The sequence below is a fragment of the Capricornis sumatraensis genome, chromosome 14 (assembly GCF_032405125.1).
Source record: "Capricornis sumatraensis isolate serow.1 chromosome 14, serow.2, whole genome shotgun sequence".
Taxonomy (NCBI): domain Eukaryota; kingdom Metazoa; phylum Chordata; class Mammalia; order Artiodactyla; family Bovidae; genus Capricornis; species Capricornis sumatraensis.
The window spans coordinates 62,169,576-62,191,993 of NC_091082.1; the positions used below are offsets into that span (position 1 = coordinate 62,169,576).

Consider the following 22,418-nt stretch of genomic DNA (forward strand, 5'->3'; position numbering starts at 1 on the left):
AATCAGTGTTGTACTCATTAAGTATCCAAGTCTCCTCAAGAGTCATGGGACATAGTAGGTATTCAACATCTATCTGTGGACAAATCAATCATTCAACAGTTATTTGTTGAATGCCTATTAATTAATTGCCTAATTGTTGGCTAAAGAGGTATAATTATCAATCCCAGCTTGTAAGGAGCTAGGTAATCTAGCCAATTTAGCTGAGTAAATACGACTGAGCGACTTCACTTCACTTCACTTTCTAAATAAACCTATAGGAAAAAACAAGTCTCTCTCTTCATAAAGGCTTTTGTTTATTTAACTAATGGGTATCAATCATTCAATTGAACCTTATACAATCTTCAAAGTAATAAAGGAAAAAATAGAAAAAAACACAACATGCACAGAGGTGTAACTTGAAGAAAACTAAAAAGTGGCCCTTCTCGTCCCTCTGACAGACACTAAGGAAAAATCATATTACCATTTAGTCCTGCGCCATGACCTTATAGAGACTAATGAGGCAGAATTAAAACGGGAAAAGCTGGCCTGTCCCACGCCCACTTCCCTTCCAGGGCCATGGAGAGAGGACTATGTTCAGAGAATGTCCTGAAGCACAGCCCAGGTGGTATGTGGCTAAAAAGTGCCAGGGACAAGAATAAGCATGTGACACCCAGAAACAGCTTATCATTGGAAACACAGGCAGAACGTGGGACCAGAACTTCTATTTTTCTTCTTTATGCTATGAAGCAGATAGACCCTTGTACAGGAGAGAAAAAAGCATGACTATTTGCACAATTCACAGTCTAGACAGTGGATGTGATAGCCTGGTAGAATCAAATATTAAATATTTTTTCCTCTTACAGTCTTAATTTTTTGCAAATTTGTAATTTTTCAAAAGTCCATTTATCAGCCAACCACTTAGGATGTCTCCCCTGTTCCTCTCAAACTCTTCCCTCCCTGATCTCCATGTACACACACACACACGTGGGTCCCCTCCCACCTATGTTAAAATTATGTAATTACCACTTTCCTTGCTACAGCTGCTGGGACTGGACTGCAGATATTCCACTAGTGGATAAAGAAGCAGAAAAATCTAATGAGTTTGTAAGAGAGAGCCAAAAGAAGATGCCACAGAGGGCAACCCTGATAGGAAATGGAGAAGCTGAAACCTTTCTAGGTCACTGCTCAAGTCCCTTTCTGAGGCCTGGCCATGTGGTCTGGTTACCATGAGGTCTGTAAGATACTCTGTGTCCTCATGATAAATGCTCCATTTCTTTGTGAAACCTAGCTCAGGTTGGTTCTGAACAACCAAGTGGTTTTGACATACAGGGAACCAGGTAGCAATGGCGCTAGTTGCCATTGGCATTACAAAGACTTAAACAATTACAGAGTTAACAACTGTCCTGACTCACCCTTTTCCCAGTCTCCCTAGGCATCAAGTAGTATGGGAAATTGCTTACTTACCTTATTCATCTCGACGCTCTCATATTTATCAATAATGCCTCTTGATGAAAGGAAGGTGAGGCTTTTCAGAGCTTTAGCAATCACATTCCGGATTGCCTGCTTGGTCTTCAAAGCAATGACAACATCACGACCTTCATGCTCTATGAGTCCTGAAGCAAATAAAAGTATCAATAAGCAAACAATTCAATAACCACAATAGTAATGAATATTTGCATAACATTTACAATTTCCAAAGCATTTGCTCAATATCTTTTCATTCCTGTTTTGTATAGAACTTGTGAGGCCAGTAGGACTACAGTTATTTTCATCTTCATTTTATAGATGAGAAAATTGAAAAAAAGGCTTCCTTCACCGGTTCATCTTTTCCCCAAGGTATCTCCTACATATTTTCATTATAGAACTCATTACGTGGCAGTATTATCATTCTTCCTTATTTGTCTCATCCTTCATATTGTGTAATTCTTGTTGGTTGGATGAATAAATGACTGAAAGTGTTCCTGGACTTGCACTGGTGGGTCTGTCTGAAATCAAATCGCATATTTTTTCCTCTTCAATGAGCATGAGAAGTCATGAGATGAACTGGGAGTCAAGGCTTAAAATGCATCTGTTTCATCCTTGTAATACTAATCTTGAGTACAATGCCTGACATCTGGAAGGGACTCAGTCATTTCTGAACTGAAATAAGCTGAGCAGTGAAATGAAGGACAGCATGGTAGAAAGCAAAGGAGATCTCACCTGGTGTGAGATCTAGCTCACCTCTTACCAGCCATAGGACCTCAGGGGAGTTAAACTTTCTAAGCCTCAGTTTCATTATCTATAAATGAAGATGATAATAGTATTTGCTTCATGGAGTAGTTATAAAGATCAAGTGAAATAATGCATATAAATCCATTAACATAATTCCTGACATAATTAGCATTCAATAGTAGGTTGCAGTAACAATACAGAAACAGGCACTCTTTCGCATGACTGAATCAAGAACACTGTGTAATATTCCATACTGACCTAAAACATAAGACAGCAGCTCCTAGGTCCCTAACCTTTAAAAGCATGGAAATAAAAACCTGCCTAATATGTGAATGGAAACAATGGGTCCTGGATTTTCTGAGACGGTGACAAAATATTCTGACCTATTGTCTCCAAATTTACAATTTCATTCATTAGACCATGCTTTTTCAGTTTTGTTAAGGTAAGTGTGATCCTCATAAATCCATATGGCATCTTACAATGTGGTTATAAAAACAAAGGGGCTTTGCTTTCTTTCTTTTACAATAACATCTATTTGTTAAGGGTATACCAGGTGCCAAGCTCTCTACCAGGAACTATATTCTGGCAAACACTGAGAGCCTGGCCCACAGCCCCCTTATGAGGAAAGCAGATCTAAGAAGTTTTGTATAAAATCCTAGGGCTCCCCCAAATGTTTCAACTCAAGGAGAGTGGCAGCAGATGCTCAAAAAACGACACCCCTCACAAACTCACTTTGTTTGACTATCCCTGCAAACAAAGTAGGGCGAAACAAAAACAACACTCTCTGTCATAGGTAATCGTTTGTGTGTCTTTTTCTTACAACCTTAAGGAATATGATCTTGCCACCTTAACACACTTTCTGCACTTTTCATTCTTGTTTTTATGCTCCCATAGCAAATAACAGAACTCCTCTAACTTTCTGCTATTATCTCTTGATACACTCACATCTCCCACCAGGATCTGAATTTTATGTACACCTGGCCCATTATATGTGTTCAATAAATGCTCATTGAATGAATAAATGAATGAGTCTGTGATTGAATGAAAGCATGAACTTGTCTTCCTTTTGGTTAAATTATGGGATGATAAGATGTGATTTCAGGAAATTAGATATCCCATCTACTTACCTAGTTCTTTGACAGCATCTTGTTTGTTGGTTTCCAAAATTTCATATAATTTCTGTGACAAATTAAGAAATGTATTAATTTCTAATTATACCAAGTGCATTACTGGCTTTAAAATTTGAGGGAAAAAAGCATGGTAGAAAAATCTCACTTAAATATCATTTGGGGGAGATATTTAATTCTTCTCTCTTTGTAAATTCAGCTGCTTTTCCCAGGCTCATTCTCATAGTGCAATGAATGCTGTGTAGTAGCTTACATAAGTACATAAGTATTGCACCTAATATTTCTCAGAAAAGACTAGTGTGCGCTTCATTGTGTGCCAAAGAGAATCCTCAGAGATAGCACCCCACCAGAGGGTATCCAACAGAGCAGCCAATTGGGGAGCCGATCTACTGGGAGTGCAAAAGCAAGGGGAATAATGAAAAATATGGTGTCAGGTAGGTCATGTTTCCTACAGATAACTCCTGACATAACTGAAGAAATAGCTCCACTCGGCTAAACAATCTCTGTTCAATCATACAATTGTTATTTGCCAAATTCCCACCATGGCCGAGGCATGCTCTTGAGCTTTGAGTCTTCCTGAAGTTTGATAATCAGAGCTGAAATTTAAAGAACAGAAACTGTTCTCTGCAGCACCTCGTATCACATAATAAACAACTGAATCCCCTTCACTTGACATAATTTATCTTTTGAGTCAAATTCATGTAGAAATGGTCTTAAATTAAATCAATACACCTAAGGGATGTTTTTCCCAAATGACCAGTGCTTGTCTCTTACCTGATCTATTGACTTTCGGCTAGAAATCTGTCTTATTAAAAACTTGGTATCCTCTAGACTTTTGATATAGCCTTTTGTAATACTATACGTCAAGCTGAGGCGCTTTTTGATCTGCACATCTACAATATTTATCAGCAGTGGTATTATTATCTGGAACAATGGAGAGGGAAAAAAAAACGAAAATTTGATGAGGAAAGGCACCCTCTCAGGCAGATGTTCTCAACATGCCATTTCTAACAAGCTTGTTAGAACACAAATACTGAAACATCCACTGCTGAAACACAAATTCTCAGGCCCCACTCCAGACCTGCTGAATCAGAAATGCTGGGGACAGGCCCCCAAATCAATGCTTTAACGAGTTTTCCAGGTGTTTCTATGTACACTCAAGTTTGAGAGCCCCTCTCTAAAGAAAAGAAAGCTCAATGAATAACTGGTTCTGTAGCTTTAAGGCTAAGTGCTTACCACTGCTCTTCTCTTATTCTCCATACTCCCAGTTTTCAGAAGACAAGAGAGGTCACCCCAATAACCTGGACAGTAGTTACCAACAGAATAAATCTCTCTACACCTCAGGTTCTTCACTTGCAAGATAAGGAACTTAGGGTAATCTGAGATTCTCCTTAGCTCTAAATTTCTCAAATGACAAGCTGAGCAGGAGAGTACAGTGACTGAAGGGAGAGGGATTTTTAAATAAGAACCTCCCTGGGTTCAAATACCAGCCCTCTGCTACTCACAGTGCTGTGACCTTGAACAAGTTACTTAGGGACTCCAAGGACTCAGCGTCCTCATCTGGACTATGAGGATGATAACACCTAAGTACCAGGATTCCCAAGGAGCTGCCCCTCACAAGCAATGCAATCAATCACAGAGGCACAACAGAGTACAGGAAGGATGGTGAGGGGCCAAGTAACACAAGGGGAAGACGTGATCAGGAAAAGAACATCCACAGCGAAGGAATCACAAGAGCAGAGAAAGCAGAGCTTTTCTTAAACTGTTATTTTGGTTGTGAAACTTTGGGGAGAAGGGGAGATATTGAAGAGGATTTTTAAAATACAAAGTTTTATTCCATGATGCACTGGCTGATCTAAAGTAAAGTTCTTCAATATTCTTCCAAGTTTTCCAATACAGATTTGCTTTTTTTGAAAGCCTCACTCTGGTGAGACTGGCTACTAGGACACCTAACTTGATAAAGCGGAGACAAGTACTTCCCAGTATTGTAACAATTTAACTAGATACGTATGTAAAGTGGTCTGCACAGATCCTAGAACACAGTAAGTGCTCAGTTAAAAAAAAAAAAAGCTACTCATGATTATATTTACTTAACTGAAATTAAAAGACGCTTACTCCTTGGAAGAAAAGTTATGACCAACCTAGATAGCATATTCAAAAGCAGAGACATTACTTTGCCGACTAAGGTCCGTCTAGTCAAGGCTATGGTTTTTCCAGTAGTCATGTATGGATGTGAGAGTTGGACTGTGAAGAAGGCTGAGCACCGAAGAATTGATGCTTTTGAACTGTGGTATTGGAGAAGACTCTTGAGAGTCCCTTGGACTGCAAGGAGATCCAACCAGTCCATTCTGAAGGAGATCAGCCCTGGCATTTCTTTGGAAGGAATGATGCTAAAGCTGAAACTCCAGTACTTTGGCCACCTCATGCGAAGAGTTGACTCATTGGAAAAGACTCTGATGCTGGGAGGGATTGGGGGCAGGAGAAGAAGGGGACGACAGAGGATGAGATGGCTGGATGGCATCACCTACTTGATGGACGTGAGTCTGAGTGAACTCTGGGAGTTGGTGATGGACAGGGAGGCCTGGTGTGCTGCGATTCATGGGGTCGCAGAGTCAGACACGACTGAGCGACTGAAGTGAATTGAACTGCACTCCACTAGGATTTATCAGAGCACACTGAACAGAAATAGCAAATGGTTCACACTGTAAACAGGGTTGACTTCTGTACTAATACATCTTTAAATTTTTATTTCACTCAGAGAGACTTTTTGCAAAATATTCCTTCTAAGATACTTATTTTACATTACTCTGCATAAGATCCCAGTGTACAAACTGATTACTTATGAAAGCCTCTACCTTCTATATTAAGACTTAGCCTCACTCTACATATCCTAGAATAGTTTGTATTATAATGAGATTATACCCTATGTGGGCACTTTGTTCTAAACTCAGCTCATAAAGAAAAAATAATAAATAATCCAAATTACCCCTTAAGCAGGTTTTATGTATATAACTATTAAAGTCATTCTTATGAATATTAAAGAATAGTAACATACTTTATTTCTATTCTGTATTAAGTATATATATGGTGGTGTTTTAGTCACTAAGTTGTGTCTGACTCTTGCAACCCCATGGACTGTAGCCTGCCAGGCTCCTCTGTCCATGGGATTTTCCAGGCAAGAATACTGGAGTGGGATGCCATTTTCTTCTCCAGGGGATCTTCTCAACCCAGGAATAGAACCCGAATCTCCTGCACTGCAGGTGGTGTCCTGCATTGCAGGCAGATTCTTTACCAACTGAGCCACCAAGAAAGCCCTAAGTATATATACACTTAATATAGAATCAAGGAAGGAACAAAAAAAGGAAAGTCAACAAGCACAGGTCTGGGCATTCAGACAATTCTACCTAAGACAACTATTAAATTTCTTGGCAAATAGGGACCAGGTGGAAGATTCTAATGTCTGCCTTTCACCGTCAGGGTTTAGAGCAGTATTTTTTAACATTAAGTTTATATATCTTCAATTCATACTAATAGATTTATTTAATGTAGTAAGAATTGTTGCTTATTCACTAAGTCATTTCCAACTCTTTGGCGATCCCATGAACTGTAGCCAGGCTCCTCTGTCCATGGGATTTCCTAGGCAAGAATACTGGAATAGGTTGCCATTTTCTTCTCCAAAGGATCTTCCTGACCCAGAGATGGGACCTGCATCTCCTGCTTTGGCAGGCAGATTCTTTACCACTGAGCCACCACAGAAGCTCCCTAATAAGAATTAAGCAGCTCAAAAATATGGAGTGGCAAGAGAACTCATCTAAAGCTCCCAAGTTAAAAGCCTATATTAATATCATGCAACTACCTTGGAAAGATAGAAAGGAAGCTTAAGAACTGAGACTGAAAAACATGAAGATCTACTTTCAGAATCAAAATGAGAGCCACAAAAAGAAGAAATGAAGAAATGGTCATTGTTAAGTAGTCATGTATGGATGTGAGAGTTGGACTGTGAAGAAAGCTGAGTGCTGAAGAATTGATGCTTTTGAACTGTCGTGTTGGAGAAGATTCTTGAGAGTCCCTTGGACTGCAAGGAGATCCAACCAGTCCTGGGTGTGCTTTGGAAGGAATGATGCTGAAGCTGAAACTCCAGTACTTTGGCCACCTCATGTGAAGAGTTGACTCACTGGAAAAGACTCATGCTGGGAGGAATTGGGGGCAGGAGGAGAAGGGGACGACAGAGGATGAGATGGCTGGATGGCATTACCGACTCGATGGACGTGAGTCTGAGTGAACTCCGGGAGTTGGTGATGGATAGGGAGGCCTGGCGTGCTGCAGTTCATGGGGTCGCAAAGAGTCGGACACGACTGAGTGACTGAACTGAACTGAACTGAACTGAAGGAGATTGAAGGCCACAGTAAAACTGAACTTCATAGGCAGTAGGCTAAGGAAGTAGTATGTACTCTAGAGTAAATATTTTATGTTTCTGCAGAGTTATGGCTTTATGAGCAAATTTTACTAAAACTTGGAGAACTTGTTTCCAGGTTATCCTGCTTCAAGTGGTGCTATCATTTTCATTTATTCATTCAATACATAATTTAGTAAGTATTCATACAGGTGGCATTAGTGGTAAAGAACCTGCCTGCCAGTGCAGGAGACATAAGAGATACAGGTTTGATCCCTGTGTTGGGAAGATCTTCTGGAGTAGGAAATGGCAACCCACTCTAGTGTTCTTGCCCGAAGAATCCCATAGAAAGAGGAGCCTGGTGGGCTACAGTCCATGGGATCACAAAGAATCGGACACAACTGAGCAACTAACACTTTCACTTTCATATACTAGGTATCATTCTAAGTTCCATCAGTAACCAAAACAAAGACCCTTACGTCATGGAAAGTACATACAACATATAGTAAAAAGGTGGTAAATGCTATGCAGAAAAAATTAACTTAAGCAAATGAAGAGGGATCAGGGAGATAGGGTGGAAAGCTGGGAGTATGGAGGGCAGGTTGCCATTTTATGTAGCATGGTCAGGGAAGGCTTTCTCCATGAGAAGGTGAGAGTTGAGCAATGACTTGAAGGAGTGAGAAGGTGAACCAAGCAGATACCTGTGGAGAGAGGATTCCAGGAGAAAAGACAGCTCCCTCCCTCATTTCTTCTACAATAATGAGTTTTCTTAATTCAGTTGACAAATAGTATAGAAAAAAAAATTTTTAATGTGAAGTTTTACCTTGAGAAGAGGAAAAAATCTAATTATTCTGAAATAACCTATTATTACTGTAAACTGAATAAGAATCAAGTTGTCTGGTCTCAGTCTCACAAAGTATATACAAAATATATCAACAATTCCAATAAGCACAATAGAAAATTCCAAAGTATTCCAGTGTTGATGAAAATATTTCCTTTTCAAAATTATTATCTGTTTAGAAAACATATAGAACATACATCATTTCACAGCAGTATACAAAGGTGGGGAAAGGGACTCTTAAAAATTAACAGTTAAATGCTCAACTACAAATGCGTTACATTCCAAAAGCTGAGTTTTAAGTCATTCATTTGAAATTCAAAAAAATCCTTTATAAATGTCTGACATCAAAAGGTATAATTGATTTAAAATATATATAATCTATTATGAAGCTGGAACACCAAAGAAAAGCAATGAAAAATAGTGAATTAATTCACTGAAACACTATTAATTATAATTAAAGTATGAAACAGTATGCTGATAAACCACCTTTGAAGCATTTATCCTAAAAAGTCATCTTCATCTTATATCATGATAAGAACCTAGCAACCTATTTTTCTTTTATTCGTTTATTTATTCTTTGTATCGTTACAAGACGTATTTGAGGAAAACATCAAAACATCAAACATAAAAGAGATTTTCAATTCTCTTTTATCTGATCTTTGAGATTCTCTCCACTTTTATGATACTTTTCTTATCTGATATTCAAGACTGTGACTATTATACTGATTTCACTCAGAAAACTCAAAAAGAGTACTAAAATTCCATAATCCTATCAACTATTACAGCAAAAGGTTTCTGGTAGGAATTATTCCAATAAAATGACAAAAATAGATTCAAGCTATCTAAATTGTACTGTTTATAGGATACATTTCTATTTTAAACGGTACCTTCAATGCTGATTCTAACAGATATAAAAATACAAAATAGTAGTTTACGAATATCAGTCCTGACACATTTAATTTTCTTGCTGTTGGCCACAGATGCATTATCATAGGATAAATGTACATTATGCCTATAATATGTTCTGCATTTTCAAATTCTTCTGAAAATACAATGTGATATATAAAAATCAGAAATTTATTATGCCTGAAAAAAAGAGATCAAATAAAACATCAGGTCACTTTAAAAGTATAAAAATTAAAATCTGAAGTTTATTTAAGTAAATATTAACATTTATTTGAAGGAAGATATAAAATAATAGATAATTAAAATTTAAAATATACTTTCTATACATAAAAATCATAAGGGAAAAAGATAAAAAGATGGCTCTTGGTAATCTATATCAAGGCTGGGGAGCTTTTTTTTTAAGTTAATATCTTATACTTATCATTCACATAAGTAGAAAAAACAATTTCATTAACTCTGTAAAAACATTAAGTACTGTAAATACATATTCATTTGGGAGGGGTAGTATTTTGGGGAAGGGGTGTTTTACCTCCAGTTTCTTAAGATATAATTGACATACAGCACTGTATAAGTTTTAAAGCATACAACCTAATGATATGACGTATGTACATCATGAAATGATTATCAGAATAAGTTTAGTTAACATCCTTCATCTCATATGGATATAAAATTAAAGAAAAAGAACATTTTTTCCTTTGAGATGAGAACTTTTGGATTTACTCTCTTATCAACTTTCATATATAACATACAGGAGTGTTCATTATATTTATCATGATGCATATGACAATCCTAGTACTTATTTATCTTATAAATGGAAATTGTACTTTTTGACAGTCTTCATCCAATTCCACCTCCCCTACCCCGTACCTCTGGTAAGCATAAATTTAATCTTTTTTGCTAAGAATTTGCTTTGTTTTTAAAATATAATTGACCTACAACACATTAGTTCCTATTACATAACACACTGATTCAATATTTTTAGACATTTCAAAATAATAACTCCAATAAGTCTAGCTCTGATATGCCACCATACAAAGATATTACATAGTTCCTGACTATATTCCCCACACTGTACATTTCATGTTTGTTACTCAATTATTTTGCCACTGGAATTTTGTACTCTTTCATTTCCCTCACTATTTCTTTCTTCTCCTAACCACTCCTTTCTGGATACTACCTATTCATTCTCTTTATCTAAGATTATTTCTCTTTCACTAAGTTTAGTCATTTGTTTTGCTTTTTAAAATCCACATATAAGTCAAATCATACAGTATTTGACTTTGTCTGATTTCACTTGGTATAATACCATCTAGGGCCATCCATTTGGCAAGATTTCATTCTTTTTAGGGCTGAGTAATATTTCATTATACAAACACATGAATATACATTTGCTGTTGTTGTTCAGTCACTAAGTTGTGTCCAACTCTTTGCAACCCCATGGACTGCAGCACACCAGGTTTCTCTGTCCCTCACTATCTCTCTGAGTCTGCTCAAATTCATGTTCATTGAGTCAGTGATGCTATCTAATCATCTCATCCGCTGCCACCCCCTTCTCCGTTTGCCTTCAATCTTTCCCAGCATCAGGGTCTTTTCCAATGAGTCAGCTTTTCACATCAGGTAGCCAAAGTACTGGAGTTTCAGCTTCAGCATCAGTCCTTCCAATGAGTATTCAGGGTTGATTCTGAGAGAGTCATTTCCTAGGCAGGTTGATAAGAAGTCTAGGGGTCCCCCAGGAGAGAGGAGTCTGGAATTCTCAAGGGGGAAGAAAGGACAAACTTTTTTTCCTCTACATTCCTTAGGATTATATAACAATAATGTATCCTGCCTGAGGACAGTCTCTGGATTAAACCTTCTGGCTAATCTGGTTAACTTAAAATGTAAATTATGGGAGTAGGTCTGGTGTGGTCTTCACAACCTCCAGTATTCTTGCCTGGAAAATGCCATGGACGGAGAAGCCTGGTAGGCTACAGTCCATGAGGTCTCAAAAAGTTGGACAAGACTGAGCAACTTCACTTTTCACTTACAACTTCCAGACATTCTTTTGATTCATTGGAGAAGCTTTCTCTATCTCCTTTATACTTTAATAAAACTTTATTACACAAAAGCTCTGAGTGATCAAGCCGCGTCTCTGGCCCCGGATTGAATTCTTCTCCTCCAGAGGCCAAGAATCCCAGCATCTTTGCATGATTCAACAACAACCTTTCAATTTCCTTTAGGATTGATTGGTTTGATCTCCTTGCTGTCCAAGGGACTCTCAAGAGTCTTCTCCAGCACTACAGTTCGAAAGCCTCAATTCTTTGGCCCTCAGTCTTCTTTATGGTCCAACTTTCACTTGGGTACATGACTACTGGAAAAACCATAATATCGACCTTTGTCAGCAAAGAGATGTCTCTGCTTTTTAATACGCTGCCTAGGTTTGTCACAGCTTTCCTTCCAAGGAGCAAACATCTTTTAATTTCATGGCTGCAGCCACCATCCACAGTGATTTTGGAGCCCAAGAAAATATAGTCTGTCACTGTTTCCACTTTCCCCAGCTTTTATTGCCATGAAGTGATGGGACTGGATGTCATGCCCATTTTATACATATATATGTCCATTCATCTTCTTTATCCATTCCTATCAATGGGCATTTAGGTTGTCTCCATATCTTGGCTATTATAAATAATGCTACAATAAACATAGGGGTACACATATCTTTTCTAATTAGTGATCTCATTTTCTACAGATAAATACCCAGGAGTGGAAATGGTAGTTCTATTTCTAATTTGTTAAAGAATCTCTATACTATCTTCCACAGTGGCTGCACCAATTTACATTCCAATCAACAGTGCATGAGGGTTCCCTTTTTTCCATATCCTCCCCACACTTGTTATTTATCTTTTTGATAATAGCCATTCTGACAAGTGTGAGATGATATTTCATTATGGTTTTGATTTGCATTTCCATGATGATTGCTGATGATGCTGAGCATCTTTTCATGTGCCCACAGGTCATCTGTATGTCTTCTTTGGAAAAACGTCTATTCATGTTCTGTGCCCTTGTTAAATCAGGTTATTTGGCTATTTCTTTTTTAATGTTCCTTGTATGTGTGCTTTGTGCTAAGCTGCTTCAGTTGTGTCCAACTCTTTGCAACCCGATGGACTGTAGCCCACCAAGCTCTTCTGCCCATGGGATTCTTCAGGCAAGAACACTGGAGCGGGCTGCCATGCCCTTCTCCAGGGATCTTCCAGATGCAGGAATTGAACCCACATCTCTCACATCTCCTGCATTGGCAGGTGGATCCTTTACCACTAGCACCATCTGGGAAATCTGTTCTTTGTATAATTTGGCTATTAACCCCTTATAGAATATATTGTTTGCAAATATCTTTTCCCATTCAGTAGGTGGTTTTTTAAAAAATTATTTTGTTGATAGTTTCTTTAACTGTGCAGAAATTTTTTAGTTTGATGTAGTTCCATTTATTTATTTTTGCTTTTGTTTTTCTTGCCTGAGGCCACATACACATACAAAAAAAAGTTAATAAGACAAATGTCAATGGGTTTACTGCCTATGTTTTCTCCTAGAAGTTTTACAGTGTCAGGTATTACATTTAAATGTTTAACCCATTTTGAATTTATTTTTATGCATGGTGTAAAAGAGTAGTCCAGATTGACTTTTTTGGTTATAACTGTACAGTTTCCCCAGCAGCATTTATTTAAAAAACTGTCTCTTCTTATTGCATATTCTTGCCTTATTGTCATTGATTAATTGACCATATAAGTGTCAGTTCATTTCTGGGCTCTCTATTCTGTTCTGTTGATCCATTTGTCAGTTTTCATGCCAGTACCATTCTGTTTTGATTACTGTAGCTTTATAGAATAGTCTGAAGTCAGAAAGAATGATACCTCCAGCTTTGTTTGTTCTCGATACTGTTTTGGCTATTCAGGGTCTTTTGTGTTTCCATATAAATTTTAGAATTATTTGTTCTAGTTCTGGGGAAAATGTATTTTATACGGATTGCACTCAATCCATAGATTGCTTTGAGGAGTATGGTCATTTTAACAAAATTAATTCTTCCAATCTATGAACATGGTGCATCCTTCCATTTGTTTGTGTTGTCTTCAATTTCTTTCATCAGTGTCTGATAGTTTTCAAGTACAGGTCTTTTACCTCCTTAATTAGATGTATTCCTAAGTATTTTATTCTTTTTTGACATAACTGCAAATGGGATTATTTTCTTAATTTCTCTTTTTGGTAGTTCATTGTTAGTATATAGAAGTGAAACAGATTTTTTAAAATTATTTTTATATCCTGCAACTCTACCAAGTTCAGCAATGAGTTCCAGTAGTTTTTGGTGGCATCTTTAGGATTTTTTATGTATAGTATCACATTATCTGCAAACAGTGACAGTTTTACTTCTTCCTTTCCAATTTGGATTCTTTTTATTTATTTTCTTATCTGATTACTGTGGCTAGGACTTCAAATATTGTGTTGAATACAAGTATCAAGAGTGGACTTTGGTTTTGTTCCTGATCTTAGAAGAAATGCTTTTCACTGTTGAGCTTGGTGTTAGCTATGGGACTGTCACACATGACCTTTATGATGTTGAGGTGTGTTCCCTTTACACCCACTTTGCTGAGAGTTAAGTTTTGTCAAAAGTTTTTTCCATATCTATTGAAATTATCATATGATTTTTATTCTTCAATTTGTTAATGTGGAATATCACACCAATAAATTTGCAAACATTGAACCATCTTTGCATCCTTGGGATAAATCCCACTTGATCATAGTGTATGATCATTTTCACGTATTTTTTAATTTGGTTTGTTAATATTTTGTTGAGGATTTTTGCATGTATGTTCATCAGGGATACTGGCCTATTTCTCTTTTGTGTGATATCTTTGTCTAGTTTTGGTACCACGGTGATGTTGGTCTTCTAGAATGATTTCAGAAGCGTTCCGTCCTCTGCAATCTTTTGGAATAGTTTGATAGGCATATATGTTAACTCTTCTCTAAATGTTTATCTGTGAAGTCATGTGGTCCCGGACTTTTGTTTGTTGGGAGTTTAATTACTGATTCAACTTCAGTACTGGTAATTGGTCTATTCATATTTTATACTTCTTCCTACTTTGTCTTAGGAGATTGTACCTTTCTAAGAAATTGTCTATTTCTTCTACATTGTCCATTTTATTGGTATATAACTGTAGTGATTTCTTATGATCCTTTGTATTGTTTTTATTTCAGTTTTAACTTCTTTTTCATTTCTGACTTTATTAATCTGGTCCCTCTTTTTCTTGATGAGCTGGGCTGAAGGTTTGTCAGTTTTGTTTGTCTTTTCAAAGAATCAGCTCTAAGTTTCATTTATCTTTGCCATTGCTTTTTAGTATCTTTTTCAGTTATCTCTGCTCTGATATTTATGATTTCTTCCTTCCTATTATGTTTGAGTTTTGTCTGTTCTTCTTTTTCTAGCTCCTTTAGGTGTAGGGTAGGATTATTTAAGATCTGTCTGAAGAGCATTTTAAAAAAATCAATACTAATAATAGCACACAGGAATAATGCAAAGATTCATACATCAAAAACAAGAAACAAATAAATTTAGAGAAAAACATCAGCATTGCTTAAAATTAGGAACAGGACAAAATATTTTACTTAATAATTACGATGACCTATTTCTAAAATTCTTTCTATTCATCTAAAGTAGAAATTGACAAAAAGATGTTATGTAGATATATGTCAAAACCCTAGGGTTTTAATTTTTTATATTTTTCTGTAAACTTAATAAATCAAAGACAGTAAAAAAAAGACCATAATTTACTATGAAAAGTATGTTAACACCCATTTAAAATTTATTAACATTAATGGTCTCAGAATCTTCTCATCTGACTTGTTTTGTTAGTAGAAAAATATTGTCTTCCTGGTCTAAAAAGTGTGTAAGTTCACAATTTATATAACAAGAGTCTACATGAGTTAGTAAAATACCTATCTTATGATATTTTGGACATTGGCTGTAGGTATTTATTAAGGCCAGGCTGTGTTTTTCCTAATTATAGACATCAACAGAACCATCCCATGCCACAGGTAAAATTAAGTTGAGAGTTAAATCTAGTCTTTGAGTTTGCTATTTCTCACCCACAAGCAGCCCAGAAAAATATGAAAGAAGTCCAACATGTAATGTGACACTAAGACAAGACTATTACTCAAATGTAACCATCTTTTTCTTCTTTTTTTCTACCCACATTCTCCTAAGGGTGTCAATGAAATTGCTAAAACAGAATGGAAAAAGAGAAGTAAGCACTCTGCTGCTCCCCTACTCAACCAATAAGAGCTGACTGTAATGTTAGTTGAGGTTTTTCTTTAGGAAAAATCAAGGTAGCCTATTTTAACAATGTAGAAAAGGTCATATTTTCAAGTACATTGCTATTAAAGGTTCACAGTACTTACCCATATAGAATAAGAGGTGTCTTATCTTTATGATATTCCAAGAAAGTTAACATGTTTTTAAACTTCACAAGCCAACTTCTAGCTCTTACATAAGTTGAAACGTCATAAATACTCATGAATCTAATAAAGAAAAATATATATACATGATGAAAACCAAGTGCTATACCTTTGGGTAATATAAAATGAAAAGTTATACTAAATATAAATATAATATACATTTATTAAATATGCCTCCGTATCCACCCACCTAACCACCCATGGTCATGGAACAGAAACAATTTTAGCATGAGACTCCTGAAGTCCCTGTCCCTGAAACTTTTCTGACCTAAGGTAGAATATAATTAAAACTTCTCCAGTCCAATTCTTTGAGGTTCAGAATCAAGCTTCCTCTTGTCATGCCTTGCCTAGCCCAAGATTCTCCTTGGCCCTGAACTCCCTAATTTAAGTTAAGTCGCTCAGTTGTGTCTGACTCTTTGCGACCCCCTGAACTGTAGCCCACCAGGCTTCTCCGTCCATGGGATTCTCCAGGCAAGAATACTGGAGTGGGTTGCCATTTCCTTCTCCAGGGGATCTTCCCGACCCAGAGATCGAACCCAGGTCTCCCGCATTGCAGGAAGACACTTTAACCTCTGAGCTACCAGGGAAGGTTCCTTCCCAAACTTTATTTAGGAACTGATGCTACATCTCCCAAATATATTACCAGGCTGATGAAATGTTAACTATCACCCAGAAAGAATCTCCCAAAGTTGCTCTACAACTTTGTCTTAGAACATTCATTATTTAATGTTTACCAGAATTGTAACCAGATATCAATATCTCTCTAAGATACCAAGCTTTCCCATCATATTTAATTGCATCTATCAGTTTCATGCACACACGCATGCTCAGTCGTGTCCAACTCTTTGTGACTCTATGGACTGTAACCTGCCAGGCTCCTCTGTCCATGGGATTCTCCAGGCATGAATACTGGAGTGGGTTGCCATTTCCTACACCAAAGGATCTTCCCGACTCAGGAACTGAATCTGCATCTCTCACGTCTCCTGCATTGACAGGCAAATTTTTTACCACTGAGCCACCTAGGAAGCCCCTATCAATTTCATAGGCTGGATCAATTCCTCCATATCCTGCTCCACACCAGGGAGCAATTTAATAGTAGGCTCCAGGCCTTCTTACCTCCCCTATGCAATAATTAAGTGAAAACAATATAAAGACAAAAGAATTATAATCATAATTAAAACTACGTGGGTTCTTTTTAACGGCTCCCCTTTCCTCTCATATAATTGCTCTGCAGTTAAATCTTACTCCAGAAACTCCCAGTGTTATCAAACTCATGAATCTTCAGGGAGAAAAGTATAAACAAGTAAAACAGGAAGTAGATGGATAGATGGATGGACAGAGAGAGAGATAAATTTTAAAAAATTGATCAATCTAAAGCAATTATCCTTCAACTAAAAAATAAATTTAAAAAAAAGATTGATCAATCTGGACACTCAGCTGTCTTCATTCTTTATCACATACCCATTCAATTTTGGAAATATCAATTAAAGAAGTATTATACTTACTTTCCTTGGATGTGGCAATAGCTTTTGGTTGCCCCAATTAATGTCCGGGCTGCCTCGACACTGAGGACTCCATCATTACACTGCTTTTCAAAGCTACTCTAAACATAAAATTTTAAATAAAAAATACAAAGGACAAAAACATTAGTGAAATATACTCTACTTGACCTTTACATAGCCCTCATTATTATTATTGAACTCAGTATATGAAAATATACTTTTCAAAAACTATAGGAAGAAATAAATTTCATTTAATTTGAATATTTACAGAATATTCAATTTTTGCAAAGTACTCCCTTGGATGTTATAAAAGACACAAAGATTTCTGGCTTCAGGAAACTCAAAATCTGTACAACTCAAAGAGTTTACTTCAAGTGTTCAACATCACTAATTATTAGAGAAGAGACAAATCCAAACCACAGTGAGGTATCACCTTGTATTGGTCAGAATGACTGTCATCAAAAACAGCTACAAATAATAAATGCTGGAGAAACTGTGTGGAGAAAACAGAACCCTTGTACATTGTTGGTATGAAATGTAAATTGGTGCGTCCACTATGAAAAACAGTATGCAAGTTCCTTAAAAAATAAAAAATAGAGCTACCATATGATCTAGCAATCTTACTTCTGGGTATATAGGCCCCCAAACCCCAAAATTTATTTCAAAAAGATACATGCACCCCAACCTTCATAGCAGCACTATTTACAATCACCAAGACACAGAAGCAACCCAAGTGCCTGCTAACACAGTTGGCTTAAGAAGATATGACTATATCATATATATATACATAAATATACCATGGAACATACATATATAATAGAATATATATATAATGAAATATTACTCAACCATATAAAATAATGAAATATGCCATTTGGAGCAACTTGGGTCATCTTAGAGATTATCTTGGAGAAGGCAATGGCAACCCACTCTAGTACTCTTGCCTGGAAAATCCCAGGGATGGAGGAGCCTGGTAGGCTGCAGTCCATGGGGTTGCTAGGAGTCAGACACAATTGAGCGACTTCACTTTCACTTTTCACTTTCATGCATTGGAGAAGAAAATGGCAACCCACTCCAGTATTCTTGCCTGGAGAATCCCAGGGATTGGGGAGCCTAGTGGGCTGCCGTCTATGGGGTCACACAGAGTTGGACACGACTGAAGCGACTTAGCAGCAGCAGCAGAGATTATCAAACCAAGTGAAGCAAACAGACAAATATTATATGTGGAATCTAAAATATAATATAAATGAATCTATATACAAAATGGAAACAGACTCACAGACATAGAAAACAAACTTATAGTTACCCAAAAGGAAAGGGAGGAGGGTAAATTAGGAATATGATAATCACAGATATAAACTACAATACATAAAACAGATAAGCAACACAGATTTACTGTATAGCAAAGGAAATTATACTCAACATCTTGTAATAAACTATAATGAAATATACTCTGAAAAACTGAATCACTATGCTATATGCTTAAAACTAACACAATATTGTAAATCAAATATATTTCAATTTCTTAAAAAAAATAACATGGAGTGGATCACTACATGGGATTATTGCTTTAAAAAGTAAATGTGGTAGGGCATTATAACAATGGTCCCAGTGAAACATAGCTGCCCATGTCTCTTTGTAACTAACATTGCTGCTCTTCCCTTCAAAGGCAGGCTTTTCTTTAGTCATTGAATCTGGGCTAGCTTTGGGATTTACTTTGACTAATTGAATGGGAGTGAAAATGATGTCATTCAACTTGCAGAGCCTAGGAGATAGAGGCCTTGCAGCTCCTCTTCTCACCCTGTTGGAACCCAGAGATCACCATGTAGTGAAGAACCCCAGTTCACTCTATTGGAAGATAGGAGGCCATGTGGAGGAGAACCAAAGTGCCCTGAAATACAACACAAGAAAGAAAAGTGAAGTCGCTCAGTCGTGTCCAACTCTTTGTGACCCCATGGACTAGAGCCTACTGGGCTTCTCCGTCGATGGGATTCTCCAGGCAAGAGTACTGGAGTGGGTTACCATTTCCTTCTCCAGGGGATCTTCCTGACCCAGGGATCAAACCCGGGTCTGCCACATTGGAGGCAGACACTTTAACCTCTGAGCCATCAGGGAAGCATAGTCAACTGCCAAATCTGTGAGTGAGGACATGTTGGACCCTCCAACTCCAATTGAACTAAGATGGTAGTTGACACATGAGTGGTCCCAGGCAAGACCAGCAACAAAATCATCCAGTTTGCCAACCAACAGAACTATGAGAAATACCAAATCATTGTTTTCAGCCACTAAGTTTTGTAGTATAGCAAAGGCTAACCAAAACAGAAGTCAGTACCAATTGTGGAGAGTCTCCATAACAAAAAGCTAAACCATGTGTTGTTAGTTTAGGGACTAGGTGGTGAGCAGAGGCTAGAAGGGCAATGAGGAGACTGGAAGTCAGAAAAGCACTGAGAAAACTGATGCAGAAGGCTGGAGGGAGGCAGATGTGCTATGATGAGCCAGCACAACTGGCAATACTGTCACCTAAGGCAACTTGGAAAGCAGAAGATAGGCCTAATAAATTTATGAATCTGGCTAAAGAGATTTCTGGATTTCAAATATTCTAGAAATAAACTTTTGGGGGGTATATAATTGCTTTACAATGTTGTGTTAGTTTCTGCTGTACAACAACATGAATCAGCCATAAGGATAAATATATCCTCTCTCTCTTAAATCTCCCTCTCACCTCCACCTGCTAGCTCACCTGTCTAAGTTGTCGTGGAGCACCAAGCTGAGCTCCCATGCTCTACAGCTGATTCCTACTAACTATTTTATACATGGTGGTGTATATAGGTCAGTGCCATTCTCCCAGTTTGTCCCACTCTCCCTTTCCCCTCCTGTGTCCACATGTCTGTTTCTCTAAACCTGCATCTCTATTCTCACTTTGAAAATGATTCATCTGCACCATTTTTCTAGATTCCACATGTATATGTTAATATACCAGATTTGTTTTTATCTCTAGCTGCATGTGATAACTGGAGAAGGCAACGGCACCCCACTCCAGTACTCTTGCCTGGAAAATCTCATGGATGGAGGAGCCTGGTGGGCTGTAGTCCATAGAGTTGCTGAGAGTCAGACACGACTGAGCGACTTCACTTTCACTTTTCACTTTCATGCATTGGAGAAAGAAATGGCAACCCACTCCAGTATTCTTGCCTGGAGAATCCCAGAGACGGGGGAGCCTGGTGGGGTGCCGTCTATGGGGTTGCGCAGAGTCGGACACAACTAAACAGACTTAGCAGCAGCATGTGATAATGTATCAGAAGAGAGAGGTAAACCAAAGGGTAACAGTTCAATCTGTAAGCAGATATTACAGAAAATATAAAGAGGCCATGATTGGTTTGAAAACCACACCCATTTTCCATCTGCAGTCTCTCCAGGTGGTAAAATATCAGGGAATGAAAATCAAATCTAGAGTTTTGCCAGTAAAATATGGCCTCAGCTTCAAGATCAAGTCAAGGTTGTGGCTCAAGACCCTTGGATAAGACCACTTAGAGGTTAAAGGTAGTGCTTAGTCTACCCTCTCAAGCAGACTAAAGGCTTTCTCAGACCCATGTTGTCTGGTATGTGGTCTGTATGAAAAGGAATTACAGAGTAGAATAGACCACAATCAGACTCATTGAAAACACAGAGTTTTTAAGGAAATTGAATCAGGGTGGGCTTAAAAGACAATAAAGAGTTCTAAATGAATGGGAATTTTTATTTCTACCGGCAGAAATCAGTCTGAGAAGATCACTGTCACAAACATGGATTACATGCATGCATACTAAGTCACTTCAGTCGTGTCTAACTCTCTGTGACCCTATGGACAGTGCCTGCCAGGTTCCTCTCTGTCCATGGGATTCTCCAGGCAAGAATATTGGAGTGGGTTACCATTCCCTTTTCCAGGGGATCCTCCCAACACAGAGATCAAACCCTCATCTCTTACATCTCCTGCACTGGGAGGTGGGTTCTTTACCACTAGTGCCACATGGGAAGCCGAAACATGGGGGTTACCTCCTATGATAATAGAATGAGGAGAACTAGGTCACATGCCCAGCTGGATTTCAGAACTACCAAGGACCAGTGATTAATCAGCGCTTCTTGTTCTCTTCCTTCTTGAACAGAAGTGTCTGTTGATTACCACTGAAAGTTGGGATTGGGGATGGCGGTGGAGGTGGAGGCTGAGGAGACAGGTAACTTCTCTTTTTAGTCCATTGTTCTGTGTATCAAGAGGAATCATACTTAAAGAGATACAACCAAGGAGCCTGAGCAATCCTAGACTAAATGAACATCATGAGGTACCAGACTTTGAATTTGCTACCATAATGGGATAAAGCTTATCTGGGTTGGGAGTGGGATACAGTGTCTTAGAAAAAGATGAGTGTGTTTTGCTTTGTACCTCCTCTGAAAGCTAAGTCATGTTCAACTCTTTGTGACCCTGTGGACTGTAGTCTACCAGGCTCCTCTGTTCATGAGATTTCTCAGGTAAGAATACTGGAGTAGGTTACCATCTCCTTCTCCAGGGGATCTTCCTGACCCAGGGATCCAACCCATGTCTCCTGTTTGGCAGGCAGTTTCTTTACCACTGAGCCATCAGGGAAGCCCTTTGCTTTGCAGGAGGGGTATAAATATTTGTGGCCAGTGAGCAGAACATGGTACATTATATATGGTCACAAATTCTTTGCATCTCTTACCATCAAGAGTTTGAGTCTACTGTCCTAAGCCTTAAATTAAAGCGGCTTCATCTGCAAAGTCTGCTGTAGGGTACTGACTCTCAACTATATGCCTCTCATTCTTCAAAGGCTAGGCCAGCTTCCTCACATGACAATCTCAGGGTGGTATTCAAAGTGGAAGAAGGGGGAAGTTGCAAATCTCCTCAAGGCTCCAGTACATTCCCAAAGTCATTTGGCTACATATTCCTGGTCACAAGAGCAACCCAAGTTCAATGATTGGGAGGGATATAG

At 37.9% G+C, this 22,418-nt stretch overlaps 1 protein-coding gene across 1 annotated transcript in view; it reads right to left on the bottom strand.

The window, feature by feature from the left end:
* The window catches only part of SLC9C2 (solute carrier family 9 member C2 (putative)), a 101,872-nt gene that overhangs the window by 26,647 nt on the left and 52,807 nt on the right, over nucleotides 1-22,418 (bottom strand). Inside the window, exons 13-19 of the mRNA XM_068985782.1 lie at nucleotides 17,440-17,537; nucleotides 15,878-15,997; nucleotides 9,439-9,637; nucleotides 8,534-8,722; nucleotides 4,092-4,241; nucleotides 3,318-3,369; nucleotides 1,444-1,592 (exon numbers count right to left, since the gene is read on the bottom strand). Of these exons, the coding sequence (XP_068841883.1) occupies nucleotides 1,444-1,592; nucleotides 3,318-3,369; nucleotides 4,092-4,241; nucleotides 8,534-8,722; nucleotides 9,439-9,637; nucleotides 15,878-15,997; nucleotides 17,440-17,537 (957 nt within the window). The remainder of the gene's footprint in view (nucleotides 1-1,443; nucleotides 1,593-3,317; nucleotides 3,370-4,091; nucleotides 4,242-8,533; nucleotides 8,723-9,438; nucleotides 9,638-15,877; nucleotides 15,998-17,439; nucleotides 17,538-22,418) is intronic.